The sequence below is a fragment of the Chinchilla lanigera genome, unplaced genomic scaffold (assembly GCF_000276665.1).
Source record: "Chinchilla lanigera isolate Chin_1 unplaced genomic scaffold, ChiLan1.0 scaffold00143, whole genome shotgun sequence".
Classification (NCBI taxonomy): domain Eukaryota; kingdom Metazoa; phylum Chordata; class Mammalia; order Rodentia; family Chinchillidae; genus Chinchilla; species Chinchilla lanigera.
Genome location: NW_004955544.1, coordinates 2,933,589 through 2,947,610, shown reverse-complemented (window position 1 = coordinate 2,947,610; position 14,022 = coordinate 2,933,589). Strand labels below are relative to the sequence as shown.

At 43.1% G+C, this 14,022-nt stretch overlaps 1 protein-coding gene across 1 annotated transcript in view; it reads left to right on the top strand.

The window, feature by feature from the left end:
- Positions 1-14,022, top strand: part of Clcn4 (chloride channel, voltage-sensitive 4) — a 77,642-nt gene that overhangs the window by 52,369 nt on the left and 11,251 nt on the right. The window contains exon 12 of the mRNA XM_005411399.2: positions 5,219-5,435. Within this exon, the coding sequence (XP_005411456.1) occupies positions 5,219-5,435 (217 nt within the window). The remainder of the gene's footprint in view (positions 1-5,218; positions 5,436-14,022) is intronic.

Here is a 14,022-nt window from a genome sequence, read left to right as displayed (position 1 = left end):
AGAGGCAGAGAGGCTCCTGAGGAGAACTTAGAGACCACATGCTCAGAAATAGGAGCAGAGAACCCCAGAGGGTTGGAGTCCTGGGGATTTCAGGGTTCAGGAAAGACCAGTAGAGCCCATCTTCTCACACAGTACATTCCATGCTCACTGGCTATCATTGTTTTGTAATCTGCATAGCATCCCTGGATCCCATGGGCAGCTGGGGCTCGTGGCATGGCTCACATGTACGTGTGACAGTACTACTCTCCAGTACATCTCCCACAGTGTTCCTGTTGTGTGTCAGTGGGAATTTCTTTCCTGAGCACGGCTACTGAGTGTCCCACTGTGAATACATCCTTACCAGAGAACTGTTTCCTCCTCCCTGCCCTTCGTTCCTATTCCTGAAGTGTCCTATTTCTAAGGGGCTTCCCTTCAAGTTGTAATACCTCTTCTCCATAGTAAATAGCTTCAAAATTTCTTTAAAGAATCTTCCTCAAAGGTTTTATAAAAATTAGCTTAGATAAGTTATATCATCCAACTTTCGTGTGTTGCTCAAGCATGTTTAGGGCTCCCAAGCCAAAGACTGAATTTACACTTTGGACACCACAGCAGGTTTGTGCGTGAGTGCTCGGTGATGCTTGTCTTTATTGTAGGTCTTGTCTCAAAGAAATATTGCCATAGAAATAATGAGGTTTTTAAAAAGTTGTTTAAGTAGGGTTGGGTTTGTTTTAAAATAATGTAATCAGCAGCCTTTAAAATTTTATTCGGTCCCTAAAATCTTTTAAGCAGAGGTTGAAATTTAGAAACTCAAGAAATAAATGTCACAGAATTCATTACCTATTGTGTAGCTGTAGGCACACCTGCTAAGAAACAGCTTACTAATTTTGCTGAAATCCATTACTGTAATCAAGTGGGAAGCAATAATTGGCATCAACCGGTTAGAGAAGAAATTTAAGCTTTGCAAGCGAGCACTCTCTCAGAAGCTATGTTTGGAATGTCTAAAGAGGCACCACACGGTGTAAATAATACCTCTGTGCTTTCAATCAGGCCGATAACAGTGTAGAAACTGCTATTTACACGGTTTGTAGAAAGGCAAGGGGTGTTTCGCTCCAAGTAATCAGAAAAGCTATTTTCCTGATATGTGAAAAGAGAAGAGTCACTATATTCTTGTGGAGAAATTCATGACCTGTATTTGAGGAGTCATATGTCCTTTTATGAATGTAGAAATATGACATTAGCATTTAGCTAAAAGAATCCCATATCCCGTTGACTTTTTGGGGATTGGGAGCCAAGATTATCATAGGATAGATATAATTACGGTAAGAAAAGAATGGTAAGTGAGGAAAATAACATGTCTTGTTCAAAATTGTAGCAGCTGCTGACATGAAGCTGAAAATATTTAGTTATTTTCAATCCATCTGTAGAAGGCCAAAGCACAGCCATTGTTTTTGTTAGAAAACAAATTTGCACCACCTGTGCAAGGTGATCCTCTTCAGATGATTAACACGTGAGGCTGTAGATGACCCTTGTTCAAATTCCTGGTAAATGGGCCTTTACCTCTTGTTGTCTTTGGGAATATGAGGCACTTCCTGTACTCAGCAGGGCTCAGCCTCTCCTAGTCTTGAATTCTGCAATTAAGCTAGTTAGGGTTCAGAGAGGACTCAGTGGGAAGCCACAAAGATGATTAAAGGGATGGAAAGTTAGAGTTATGGGGAAGAGTTAAGAGAACTTTCAAATTGTTTTGTCTGATGGATGACTTAATAATGAATCTCTAGCATGTGGAAGATGCTTACTTGCAGAAAGGGATCTACATCCAGGACTGAACCAGAAAATAAATGTCAGGTCTGGCAGATAAACTATTTAGGGATAAAGAGGTTTCTGCCTGGGCGGGCTGTTAATTTTTGGAACAGGTCATAAAGAGCAGTGGTGTCAACTACTTTCTGCCAAGGATGTTAAAATATACAGAGATATATATGTAGAAGGACTTCTCCATCTGATCTCTCTTAATTATAGTCCTTACTTTTTATCATATCATCTTTGTACTGACCACTATGGTGGTTGCTTCCAATTTTCCATTTCAGCCTTTCTCATTAACTACATCTGCCTTTTGGAAGCATTTTTAATGAAAAATTGATGGAATATTGCCTCCTTAAAAAACACAATTACTCTTGAGTTTTTGAACTTTAACACTATTGACATGTGGAGCTGGATTATTCTTTGTGTGAGGGTCTGTCTTGTGCATTGTAGTATGTTGACCAATGTCTTTGGTCTTAACCTATTAGATGCCAGTAATATCTTCCCTTTCCAATTGTGAGAACACCAAATGTCTCTAGACATGGACAAATATCCCCTGGAGGTGGGGTCAAAATTATTCCCAATTGAGAACCATTGCTCTAAAGTCATTCAATCACTTACTAAATGTGTGACTATTTCCAATCTTTAAAAATTTCTTAACCTATCATAGTCTGTGAAGTTAATCTCACTAACACTTTATTATCTACTTTTTTTGCATCTGTCCTCATTGCTGTTAGAAAGTGGAATGTCAAAACCTTAGCGTGTGCTCATAAAATGTACATCATTTTTAAGGAGCTGTGGCCATTCACCCTAGTTCTGTGGAATATATAATATGCCTCATTTAAAACATTTTTGTTTACATTAAAAACAGTTTTGAAAACTTAACTACTTGAACTTAAAACAATTAAAATGAAGTTTATTAGAGTAAATTTTCTAGAGTAAAAGTAATGCACACTCATAGAAAATTGGAAAAATTAGAAGCAAATAGAAAATTTTTAAAAGGCACTAGTACTTAGTGCACTTCTCTTCTAGGTCTCCTTAAAATTTTGAATTTTTGAATTTTGGGGGGTTTCTTTTCCAGCCTAGGCTCCGAAGATTTCTTGGGGTCTCTAAGGGTAGAGTAGGGATGGAGAACTTATGGCTTGTGTGCCAGAGAGGGCTGTCTGTATTACTGAAAGCTCTAAAAAGTTCACTGTTGCTGATCTAGACTCTTGATAGCACTGGCTTATTCCTTGGGAGAGGAGTTCATTTATCCTTCATATAGGAAGTATTTCCTGAATGCTCACCATATTCTGGTGCTCTCCTAAGTGCCAGAGTCCAGGGATGGCAGTGCAGTCTCTGTCCTTTGTGAACTTACATGTCAGGGTTTTGCTGCAGACATTTTGGTCGAGTTGAACATTCGTATTTAAACTGGGAGTAGCTGGTTTATGGCAGTGCAGAGTTGCAAAGTGGTCTTGTGCTAGTTTTTCTTCCATTCACCAGCATTTGGCCTGTACACAGCACATCCACCTCCAACGTTTGAAGCCTTAGAATAAGATTTTATAATAGAGTTCCAAAATGACTTGGTAGAACCCTCCTAAAGAGAGCAGCAACTGCCGTGTGGTGTAGGAATGAGACACCTCAGATCTGCAGCTTTAACACCAGCCAATACCTGTGACTCTTCCATGGCAATGAATGGCTCATGGGCTTTCCTTCCTAATGTCTTTATGGCACAGGCTGCATTCTACAGGTCATGCAGAAGAAGGTGTACTGATATTTAGTAGACCCATTTGTTCATGCATGCACACATGCATGTGGCAAATATACGTTTAGTATCTGCCATTTTCTTTGTACTGTCTGGGCACTGGAAGTGCACTGGTGAGAAAGAGATCATAGAATGAGTGGCTGTGAGAATCAGGGCCTCTAACCCAGTGGGTGGATTCAGAGGAAATATAAGCTTGTTTATTTCAGCAACTGTGTTGATGGTTCACTAAATTGTATTTTGGTCTTATAAGAGGTTCAGCAAATTCACATGATCAGTTCTTGATCGGGAGTTTGTGGCTTGACCAATCCTGATGTTCAATCTGATTTTTGAAACAGATAGAATCCTATTATGTGGGACTTCATGAGAATCAATTGGTCTATGGAAGCGAGCAAATAAGTACATGTTCACTATTGCCCTCTTGTCTTAGTGCTTGAAGAAAAAATCATCTTGGTTTAGGAGCAAAGTGTGCAGTGTGTAGCGTGCAGCGCTTGCATTTGAAAATACATTGTACGTCAGCATTGCCTGCTATTTGTGGTTGAATCATGTCCTATTTGATGTAACTAGATTTAACCTGACCCATATAATGTGTAGGCATTTGCCCAGCAGGCCCTCTGTTCCTCTTTTCAACAGAGACCCCTTTTCAGATTCAGCCTGACCTCAAATGCTGCCAGTTTTCCATTAGAGTACTCTATTGCACTAAATGGCCTTAGAGGAGGCTGTTAGAATTTTATTTTTGAAAGAACAATATAGGTGAATAGTAGTCTTTGAGAAAGCAAGAAACGTATTATAGAAACCAGGATTCATTTTAAGGCAGGCACTGCTGTACGTTTTTCCTAACCTTTTCCCACGAACCAAAAGAAAGATTAAAATTCCAACAGAAGGAAAATCGCCTTGGAGAAATATCTTGAGACCAATGGATTTATTTCATGTGTGACTTAAAATAGCCTGGGTTTCTAGCACTGCATTAAGCTGTATTTCTAATGAGTTCCTGTTACCCTACTTTTCTTTAGCTTCACATGGCCTTGCCTACAGACTGAAATAGACTAATTGCTACCATAACAATTTTACTATCTTTCTTTGAAAAATCTACAAAATGGTCCATTTTTAAGAGAGGAGATCCAAGGAGTGGGGGGGATGCAGCTTTTCTGGGGTTGTTTCTTTGGTCCCAAGGGTCATATTTGAGATTGAGCTGCATTTCTGGGCTGTGAGCCTGGGCTGGTCTTATTGGTTTCTTGTTCCTCTTAGGATTCATAATGCCATTTGGGCAATTTTAAAGTTTGTTTTTAAAAAATAATATATTAAGGTCACTGGGCAGCTAAATGAGGTTTCTTGTCATGACAAACTTCAGCTCATGGTGAGGTGAAGGAGTGTTTGGAAAGCAAGGATGGAGCGCCCTGGGCTGTTTAGGGTGCTCTCGAGTCCAAGGGGCAGCAGTGAATGTCCCCAAAGGAGCCATGTTGGTCAGGATCTTCTTGCAAAACATTGGCAATGAATGATCTGGTCATCACAGGGGGCCCCTTGCACAGCATTAGCCTAAGAGAGATGCCAATTTTGCAGATGTTTGGCTGAAGTCTCTCATTAAGAATGTGTCATTTGCCCTCTGAACCCTTTTCTGTAGGACTGTGGTGTTGTTGGGGGATGGGGTGGGGCTAGGCAAGGGAGTTCTGTGTGGCTTATTGTTCCTGCTCACCCCCACTCTAGAGAATGCCAGACAGAGGCAGGAGGGCATTGTGAGCAATTCCATCATGTACTTTACTGAGGAGCCTCCTGAACTACCAGCCAACAGCCCGCACCCCTTGAAGCTGAGGCGCATCCTGAACCTTAGCCCTTTCACGGTCACGGACCATACCCCCATGGAGACAGTGGTGGACATCTTCCGGAAGCTGGGGCTCCGCCAGTGCCTGGTGACTCGGAGTGGGTGAGTAAGCAGACAAATGTGGACAGAACATGTACTGTGGCTAGACTTGGGAGGAAAAGGTGCTGATTAAGACAAGGCTCCGCCCTTAAAGTCCACTGGGATAAGCCAGCCCTTGACAGATGATGCCACTAAGTTGCGGTAAATGTGTTGAGAAGCAAATGTCCAGGGAGCTTTGGAGCTTAGTATAGCCTGGAAAGGTGGAAACAGCTGCCTAGCTCAGCCTGAAAGTTGAGTCCAAAGGAGAGGAGCCGCAGGAGATGGGCTTGGTGTTAGTTTTCTACCGCCATATGACACTCCACTTACGGGAGAAAGTACAGCCAGTTCTGCTGTGACATGACATATATGCTTCTCAAAATCAGTGCTATGTAAAAATGAGCAATGAAAATCACAGGACTTATGGGAAAATGGGGTTAGACACACAACACTCAAAAACCTCATCAGTGATATGTTGAAAGAGATGGGAACCTAATAAAATTGGTAGTTTTACACATATTAAATGGTTAAGAAACACATGAATACAACAGGCAGTAGGTCACTTCCCCTTGAGAAGCCCTGAAGTTGGCTGGGGAGTTCCTGTGTGAAGGAAGATGATTTGAAATTGGAAGGGAAGTCCACACAGCAGGCTGGGTGGGTGTGGCTAAGGCGCATGTGACCCGAGACAGCATGCAGATGTTCCAGCAGTCTGTGCACATGTATTTTGTGTATCTGAGTTCAGCTGGGTGCAATTTTCTGTGCTCTTCTAGTTTCTCATGGATGAAGTCACACATAAGCAAAGGCAAAACCCATGTTATGCTCAGGTCATTCCCTAATCTATCAATGTCTTTGAAGCAACTGCACCTTTGTCAAACAGTACTGGGAAGTTGGGAGATATGGCCACCCCATAGCATCATCTCTGCTGTTGTGCTATTACTTTTGCTTTGTGTCCTCACAACAACCAGGAAAACAGCAATGCAAAAATCAAAGGGCAGAACCTGAGTCATCTCCCCATCATTTCCCTACAACGCAGTTAACATTTGTGTTGCTGGTTTAACCCAGCAGTTCTCAAGAGGGCTGCTCTTGTCCTCTAGAGACACTGAGCAATGTCCGTGTATAATTGTGGGTGTCACAACTGCAGGGAGGGGTGCTACCTTTCTCTAGAGAGTCAGGGCCAAGGATGATGCTAAATAACCTGTAATGCAAACGACGGCTCCCACGGGAAAAAATAAATCTGATCCAAAATGTCCCCAGTGCTGCCACGGAGTGACCCTTGCCTGGATGTCATGTCTAACCAGATAAGCAATCCCATTCATTTGACTTTTTTCTGCTGTGCTGGGGGCAGGGGATAGACAAGCTTTTCAAGAGTTTAAAAGTGCACATTCATACAGCGAATGCCTAATATGCAGCTTGAGGGGCCTCCTTAGCTCTGACTGCAGCCAGAAGGGTAGATTACACATGGGAGGTACCATTAGTAGGGATAAAATAAATGAGTCCTTGTGTTTGAGGATACAGGTCAGTCATTTTTGCTGGTGAATTTTAAAGGAGCTCAGTGGTTTCTCAAACTCAAGAGTGCATTGGAATACCCCACAAGATTAAACCAGTTAAACCCAGTGTATTTGGCCTCAAGGCTGGGTGTTGATCCTTGAGGTCTGAGTGAGGTTGAAGAACGCACATGTTTAACAAACTCCCAGGTGGAGCTGCTACTCTGGAGACCTCACTTTGAGAACAACTGAAGACCACTTGTGTACTTGGTTTACAGCTATTGGCACTATGATAGCATGGGCCATCTCAAGTGTATAGCAGTTTCTCCTTTCCTTTAAAATAATAATCCAAAGTTAGTTATCATTGGAATTCCCAGTTCAGGCAGAAAATTCTGCTTTTAATACCCACTCACACCTCACAGAGCCCCACATGGTTTTCCTGTGAAGATCTGGGTGCTGAAATTGGCTCTGAATGCTCTGCAAGAAAACAAAATCACTCTCTCTCTGGCTCTACATATTTTAAACAAACACAGATGCTGATACATTAGTGCTGGCAAGTGATGCTTGTTTCTGGCCTTTCATCTTCATCTCTTCGGGCTTTCAGCCAGGGCAGGCCCTGCTCAAGCCAGTTCGAGCTTTTGATGCGTTCCTTCACCATGTGCCTTCCCTGCTTGGGCTGGCTGAGAGCTGGAGCCTGTCCCCAGACCTAGAGCATTTGCAAGATTTCTGAGGGCCTGGATCTTAAGGTCTTCTTTATCCCAGACCAGGAAGCAGAGAGGTCTTTATCTCCAGAATGCAAAAATCTAGGAAGCCTAGACTGAATTTGAGTGTGATTTCCCCTGTGAAAGTTCTAGAAAAGAAAAGCAGGTAGGGGAGATGGCATCTGATTTTTCCCCATCCTTGTTAGGTGGTCTGCAGGGACTGGGTGGGTATCTTTTTCAGAAGAGCCCAACTGAAAATCTCTACTGGGTTCTTGGTCAGAGATCTGGCCATTTATAATTCACTGGATTCACTTGAACTGCCACCCAAATGGGCTGGAAGTTCAAACAATTGATTTAAATCAAATAAGACATTTCATGCCACTAATGAAGCCTGCTGAATTTGATGTTGCCTCCTTCTGAGCTGATGTTTGGCTTTCTTCTTTTGTGATAATTACTGTTGCAGGCCAGGGCACAATTTATGCACAAATCCAAGGCAGCTTCTGAATTAATATTTCCCCAGTGTGATTGTAATCCACCTAACTTTCAGACATTATAGTCACAAAACTTTTAAGAGGAGGTTTGCAGAACTGTAAATGCTTGATTTTTTCTTTTCTTTTTTTGAAATGGAGTCTTTGCTATGTTGCTCAGGCTGGTCTTGAGCTCGTGGCCACAAGTGATCCTCCTACTTCAGCCTCCTGAGTAGCTGAAACTATAGATGCATGCCCTATAGCATCCAGCTGTACCTGATCTTTTTATGCTGTCTCCAAGGTAAGAAAAAGAAAAGAAAGTGCAAGCCTTATAGATATGGGAAGGATGTGTGTGTGTGTGTGTGTGTGTGTGTGTGTAGGTGTGTGTTTTGGTAGACTTCTCATCACTTTGCAAATCCAAGTGGTCATATTTTTTCAAAGAGACATTGGCTTAATCACCATTTTACTGAGCATCTCTTTAGCTGAGAACTAAAGAAGACTCAGAAAGTGTTACAAAAAAAGCAGTGGAGCTTGTCATTGTTAAGGAACATGGGCATAACCCAGTGTATATCATGTTATGCAAGGCAGGCATTGCAGGGCAGAATGTCCTGAGATAGGTCTTCCACTAGGAAATAGTAGATTCAGAGGACGGTGGAGCGGTTTAAGTGGAGGGACTGTCTGCTAGTTGCCTTGCAAGCTGTGAAGACCTTCGCACCCATAGTCTAAGAACACCTGTGAGTGCCCTGCCCCGGTGAGCCCACCTGCTTGCTCAGATTGATTTCCCTCCTGATCATGGCCTGCAGGGTGGCATATTATAGGCGTGAGCTGCTGGCCTTATAACTGCTCCTTTTTTTTTAATATTGAAAGGGCAATCCAAATCCCAATATTTGTAAATGTTCACATTTTTACACTTCCATCTATTGTTTTATTGCCCTTCATTTTGCATTTCTGCTCTCTGACAGAGGTAAGTTAGAGAATTCTTTCACCTGGCCTTCGTTGCCATCAATAGATTCTTAGCCTCTGAATGGTGAGCGGAACTTTGGGTAGCCCATGAGGCCTTGCACTTATTTTTACTGATTCATTACTTAATTTGTTTTATAGCTTTATTGAGCAAATTCATGGACCATACAAGGCACCCATTTAAAATGCATAATTTGGTGGTTTTAGTAGGAAATGTATTGTGCATTCATTACCACCATCAACTTTGGAACTTTTCTATCCTTCAAAAAGTATCTCTGTAACCTCTAGCTATCACCTCCTTATACCACAGCCTTTGGCAACCACTAATCTACTTCTGATCTCTGTACCTTGGTCTCTCTGGACATCACCCAGCCATGTAGTTGTGCTTTCATATACTATGTGGTCTTTTGTGTATGGCTCCTTGCACTTGGCTTAGTATTTTCCAGGTTCATCCATGTTGAAACACGTGTGGTACTTCATTCTGTTTATAGCTGAACAATCTTTCATTGTATGGATTGACCACATTTTGTTTATTCAGTCTTCTATGATGGACATTTGGGTTGTTTCCACTTTTGGCTATTATAAATAATACTGTTACAAAGAGGATTCATGTAGAAGATTTGTGTAGACATATGTTTTCATTTCTCTTGGGCCTATACCTAGAAATGGAATAGCTGAGTCATGTGGTAACTCTATGTTTAACTTAGTCTGTCTGCCCCCTTCCTCCCTCCCACCTCCCTTCCTGCTGAGATATAATCCACACACCATCAAATATACTATCTTACACTGTACACTTCAAGGGCTTTGTTGTATTTAAGGTTGTGTAACCATTGCCTTGTTCTAATTCCAGAGCATTTTCCATCTCTCCCCGCAAAACCCCATTCCCATTACCAGTCACTTCCTGTCCCACCCTCGCCCCACCACTGGCAACCACTAATCTACTTTCTGCCTTCAAGCATTTTCCTATTCCAGACACTTCTTATAAATGGCATCATCCAGAATGGGACCTGTAGTGATTGGCTCCTTTACTTACCAGAACACTTTCAAGATTCACCCATGTTGTAGCATATGTCGGTGCTTTGTCCTGTTTATGGCTGAGTAACACTCCACCATATGGATGCACTACATTTGCTTATTGGTTTAATTAGGTTCTCTTTATATTTGAGATGAAGATGTGATGCCCTAAGAGGCAAAGCACTGCTCAAGGTTAAAGGGAATTGGATGGAGAGTGTTTAGTTTGGGCTTTTGCAAGGGGAGCAGTATAATACAGGACACATTTTATGGAATTATTTATAATAGTCACCCAAAGAATCATAAGAGTGCAACAAAAAGAGAGTGCAGGAAACCTGTCCACACATTAAAGACCAAAGAATCCAGCTGAGGGCCTGGATCCCACAATAATGTCCTGCATGAGTCCAGCTGAAGACCTAGAGTCCATAACAATGCCTCCCACAAGTCCAACTGGAGGCCTAGAGCCCATGACAACATCTCATGCAGCCCTGTTTCATGGATCTGCACTGGCAAGGCCCAACGGTCTGTCATGGAAGCTGGAAAGTCTGTGCCAGCAGGATGAAGGATCTGTGCTAGCAGGCGGAGGGGTCTGAACTGGAGCCAGGAAGCGACTCTCAAAGTCAGAGCCAGAGCTCCCCTGAAAATTACCAGAGCATCCTCAGCAACAGTGAGGTCCCGAGCTCCTCCCATGATGAGGAAAGCTGAGTTCCCATCAGGAAAGCCAACGCGATAAGCTTCTCCAGGAGACTGAGCAGTGCACCATCTTCCCCTCCAGAGCCAGGAAGCGATGCTTAAAGTGAGGACTAGAGCTCCCCCAAAGTGAACCATAGCCATTCTCCGTGACATGTCCAATTTCCTCTGATGAGAACAGCCAAGTTCATCAGGAAAGCCAGCATAACAAGGTCCTCCAGCAGTATAGCCCAAGAGAACCAGCAGCTCCCTAACAGCTTCCCAACAGCTTCTACCAGCTCCCAACAGCCTCCCTTCTTCTCCAGTTCTGCCTCTTATGCTGCTGGCAATAATCCTCAGGTGGGCCTCCCACACCCAGCACCATGCTGACTCAGTTCATCTGTCTATTACAAGTTGACCACCAGTTGTCCATCCACCACAGAGAGTCAGTCCCATTGGGCTTCTTCTAGGCATCCTATTTCTCAAAGCATGACTAGCTGCCAGGCACTAGAGGCAGAGCTGTGCTGAGTGGGAGTCATTAAGGGCTTTGGGTGTAGGTGCTGGGCCCCAGAGGATATCAGCGCCATTCACACAGCAGCCTTTAATGAGTGGAGAGTAGATCTGGGGGTAGCTGGAAGGTATGCTGCACCATCTCTAAGGATCCAGACTCATAGGATATTGGGAAACCTGCGCAGTGAAACTATGAGAATGTAGGGCCAGATTAGCGCTTCTGTATTCTGTTCTGATGGCTTAGTATATGTGTACCCTTACAGGGCCTTCAAACTGACCCAAATCCCTCAATTCTTTTCATTTTTTATTTTGAGACAGTCTCATTAAGTTGCACAGACTGGGCTTGAACTCATAGTCCTCCTGCCTCAACCTCTGAGAATGCTGGGATTGCGGTCATGTGCCACCATGTTCTGCTTGGACTATTCTTATTTGAAAGCTCCCACTAGGAGTGATATTAAAAATGCTTGAGTTGGTGCTAGATAGTAGTCCTTGGGTAAGAATTGTGATGAGCTCAGTTGATCTGTAAAAGTAATATGAAAGTGGCAAGGGCTATTCACCTCTATGCCTATAAGCCATCAAGTGTGGAAATGTTTCAGCACCTTTTGAGTGGCTGTGCTCAACAAAGGGTGATTCGGACTCTTATCAACAGGAGACATTTAGCAGTCTGAAAAAATTTCAGTTATTACAACTGGGGGACAGGGATGTTACAGAGGTATATAGAGGGTAGAGGCCTGCCTAGAACAGCTCCCCGCAACCAGCAGAAAATGAGCAGGCTTCTACTGTCACTTGTGGCAAGGTGGAGAAACACTGAGTACAGCCTTCCCGAGGCATAAATGCAGGTTGGGGTAGCTGCTGCTATCACCTCACTGGAGATGCCCATTTGCTTTTACTTAGTAGCTCTTCCCAGTGTCAGAACCACCTCCCCTGGCTATTAGTGCTCCCTTGAAATTAATTAGCATCATCACTGTAAAGACAAAATTTATCAGACCTGGATAGCAGAAAGAAGTCTCTTTTCTTTTCCTTGGTCTCTGAGCCTCCAGTCTGCTGCAGGTGCACGGACCTGGGCTGCTCTTCTCAGCTGCCAGGGTGAAGGGCAGCTCTAATGACCCAGGAGCTCACCAAAACTTTCAAGGAAATAGGTGATTTGGCAAAGCACTGGAGAGAGTGCTCTGAGAAAATGCTGACCTCTCATTGAATGATTGTAATTGCCCTTGCTGTGCAGTTGACCCCAAGCAACTAAGACAAATCAGGATGAAAAAGTTTTCAGGAGCCACCAGCTGGACTCGGCAACATCTCTGTGGGAGGAGACCAGAGCCACTGCAGAGTTCTGATTCATTCAGCTGTGGTCACACTCTCACAGTCACACTCCTGGGACAAGCCAGCATCTTACTAAAAGAAGAGTGGTGCTGTATGGTTCCTTTAGGTGGCCCTTGTTGCAGGGTTGTGGCAACATTTGGGGAACAAGCTAGGCTCATTTAAATCAGTTCTTACATCTTACATGTTTTGGAGTTTTACCCGCTGCAGAGAGGGAAGCACTCAGAGAGGATGGTACTGTTGCAGCTGTTCAGTGCAGAGGCATTTGAACAACTACTGTGGACTGCATTGTGTCCCCACTTCTAGATTCCTATATTGAAGCCTTAACCTCCAATGTGACTTTTGAGACATAGGCCTCTAAGGAGGTAGTTAAGGTTACATGAGGCCGTTAGAGTTGGTCCTAACTGAACTAGACTGATGTCCTCCTAAGAAGAGCTCCAGAAAAAAGGAGTATATAGACCAGAGAAGAAGCTGGGTAGGGACACAGAAAAGGGGTGGCAGTGTCCATCTGTAAACCACAGGAGAGGCCTCTGGAGCAAATGACCCTGTGAGCACCTTGATCTGACACTTTGAAAATCTAAATTTCTCTTGTTTAAGTCACCTCATCTGTGGTATTTTGTTACAGCATCCCGGGTAACTATTAAAAAGACTCAGATTCAACTCAAATGTTTTGTAAAGCAGCATCTTGTTTGATGGAGTGTCTTCAGTTTTATTGTACTGGGATACATTTTAGAAATGTATTTAAAGTAATGCAGGGCCATGGCTAAAGTCAAAGCACCCCAAAGAGCTTGAAAGAAAACCCACAGTTCCTGGCTCTGTCCCCCTTCACCACTCCTCCGTACTCCCTTCAAGCAAGTACCCCCTCACACACAGCTGCTGTTTAGCCCGCTTTTAAAGGCCCCCTTTTGCTGTTTTCCTCTCTCCTAAAGATGTTCCTCTGAGGGGGAGGGAAAGGGGCAGTATTTTCTATAACCTGTATACATAGGATGATAGATGGGGAAGCAGACACAAGAAACAAATCACATTTGCAAGGTTGTGTAAGGTCAAGTGTGATGAAATACAAAAAAATCTGAATAACAGCCTGACGTTCTCACCAGGTGTAACTGATGTGAGTACCCTTTGGAATACTAGTATCCCCTCTTCTTATAACTATCTATTAGTAAAAGGTAAATTTGGCTATTTTTAGCTTGAATTAAAAATGGCAGGACTTTATAGTTATGTTTTCTGATTTTTTTTGTATATCATCATTTTACACAGACACAGAGTATAAAGCTGTCTTTTTTGTGTGTACCACTGGGGATTCAACTCAGGAAATTTTCACTGAGGTATATCCCCAGGCCCTTGCTAAGTTGCCCAGGTAGGACTCAAACTTGCCATCTAGGGTCTGCCTCAGCCTCCCAAGTAGCTGGGATTATAGGCATGCAACAATATGCTTGGCTCTGAAACCTGCCATTTTAATAGCTATATAGTAATCCTATGTGAGACTGGTTTTTTTTTT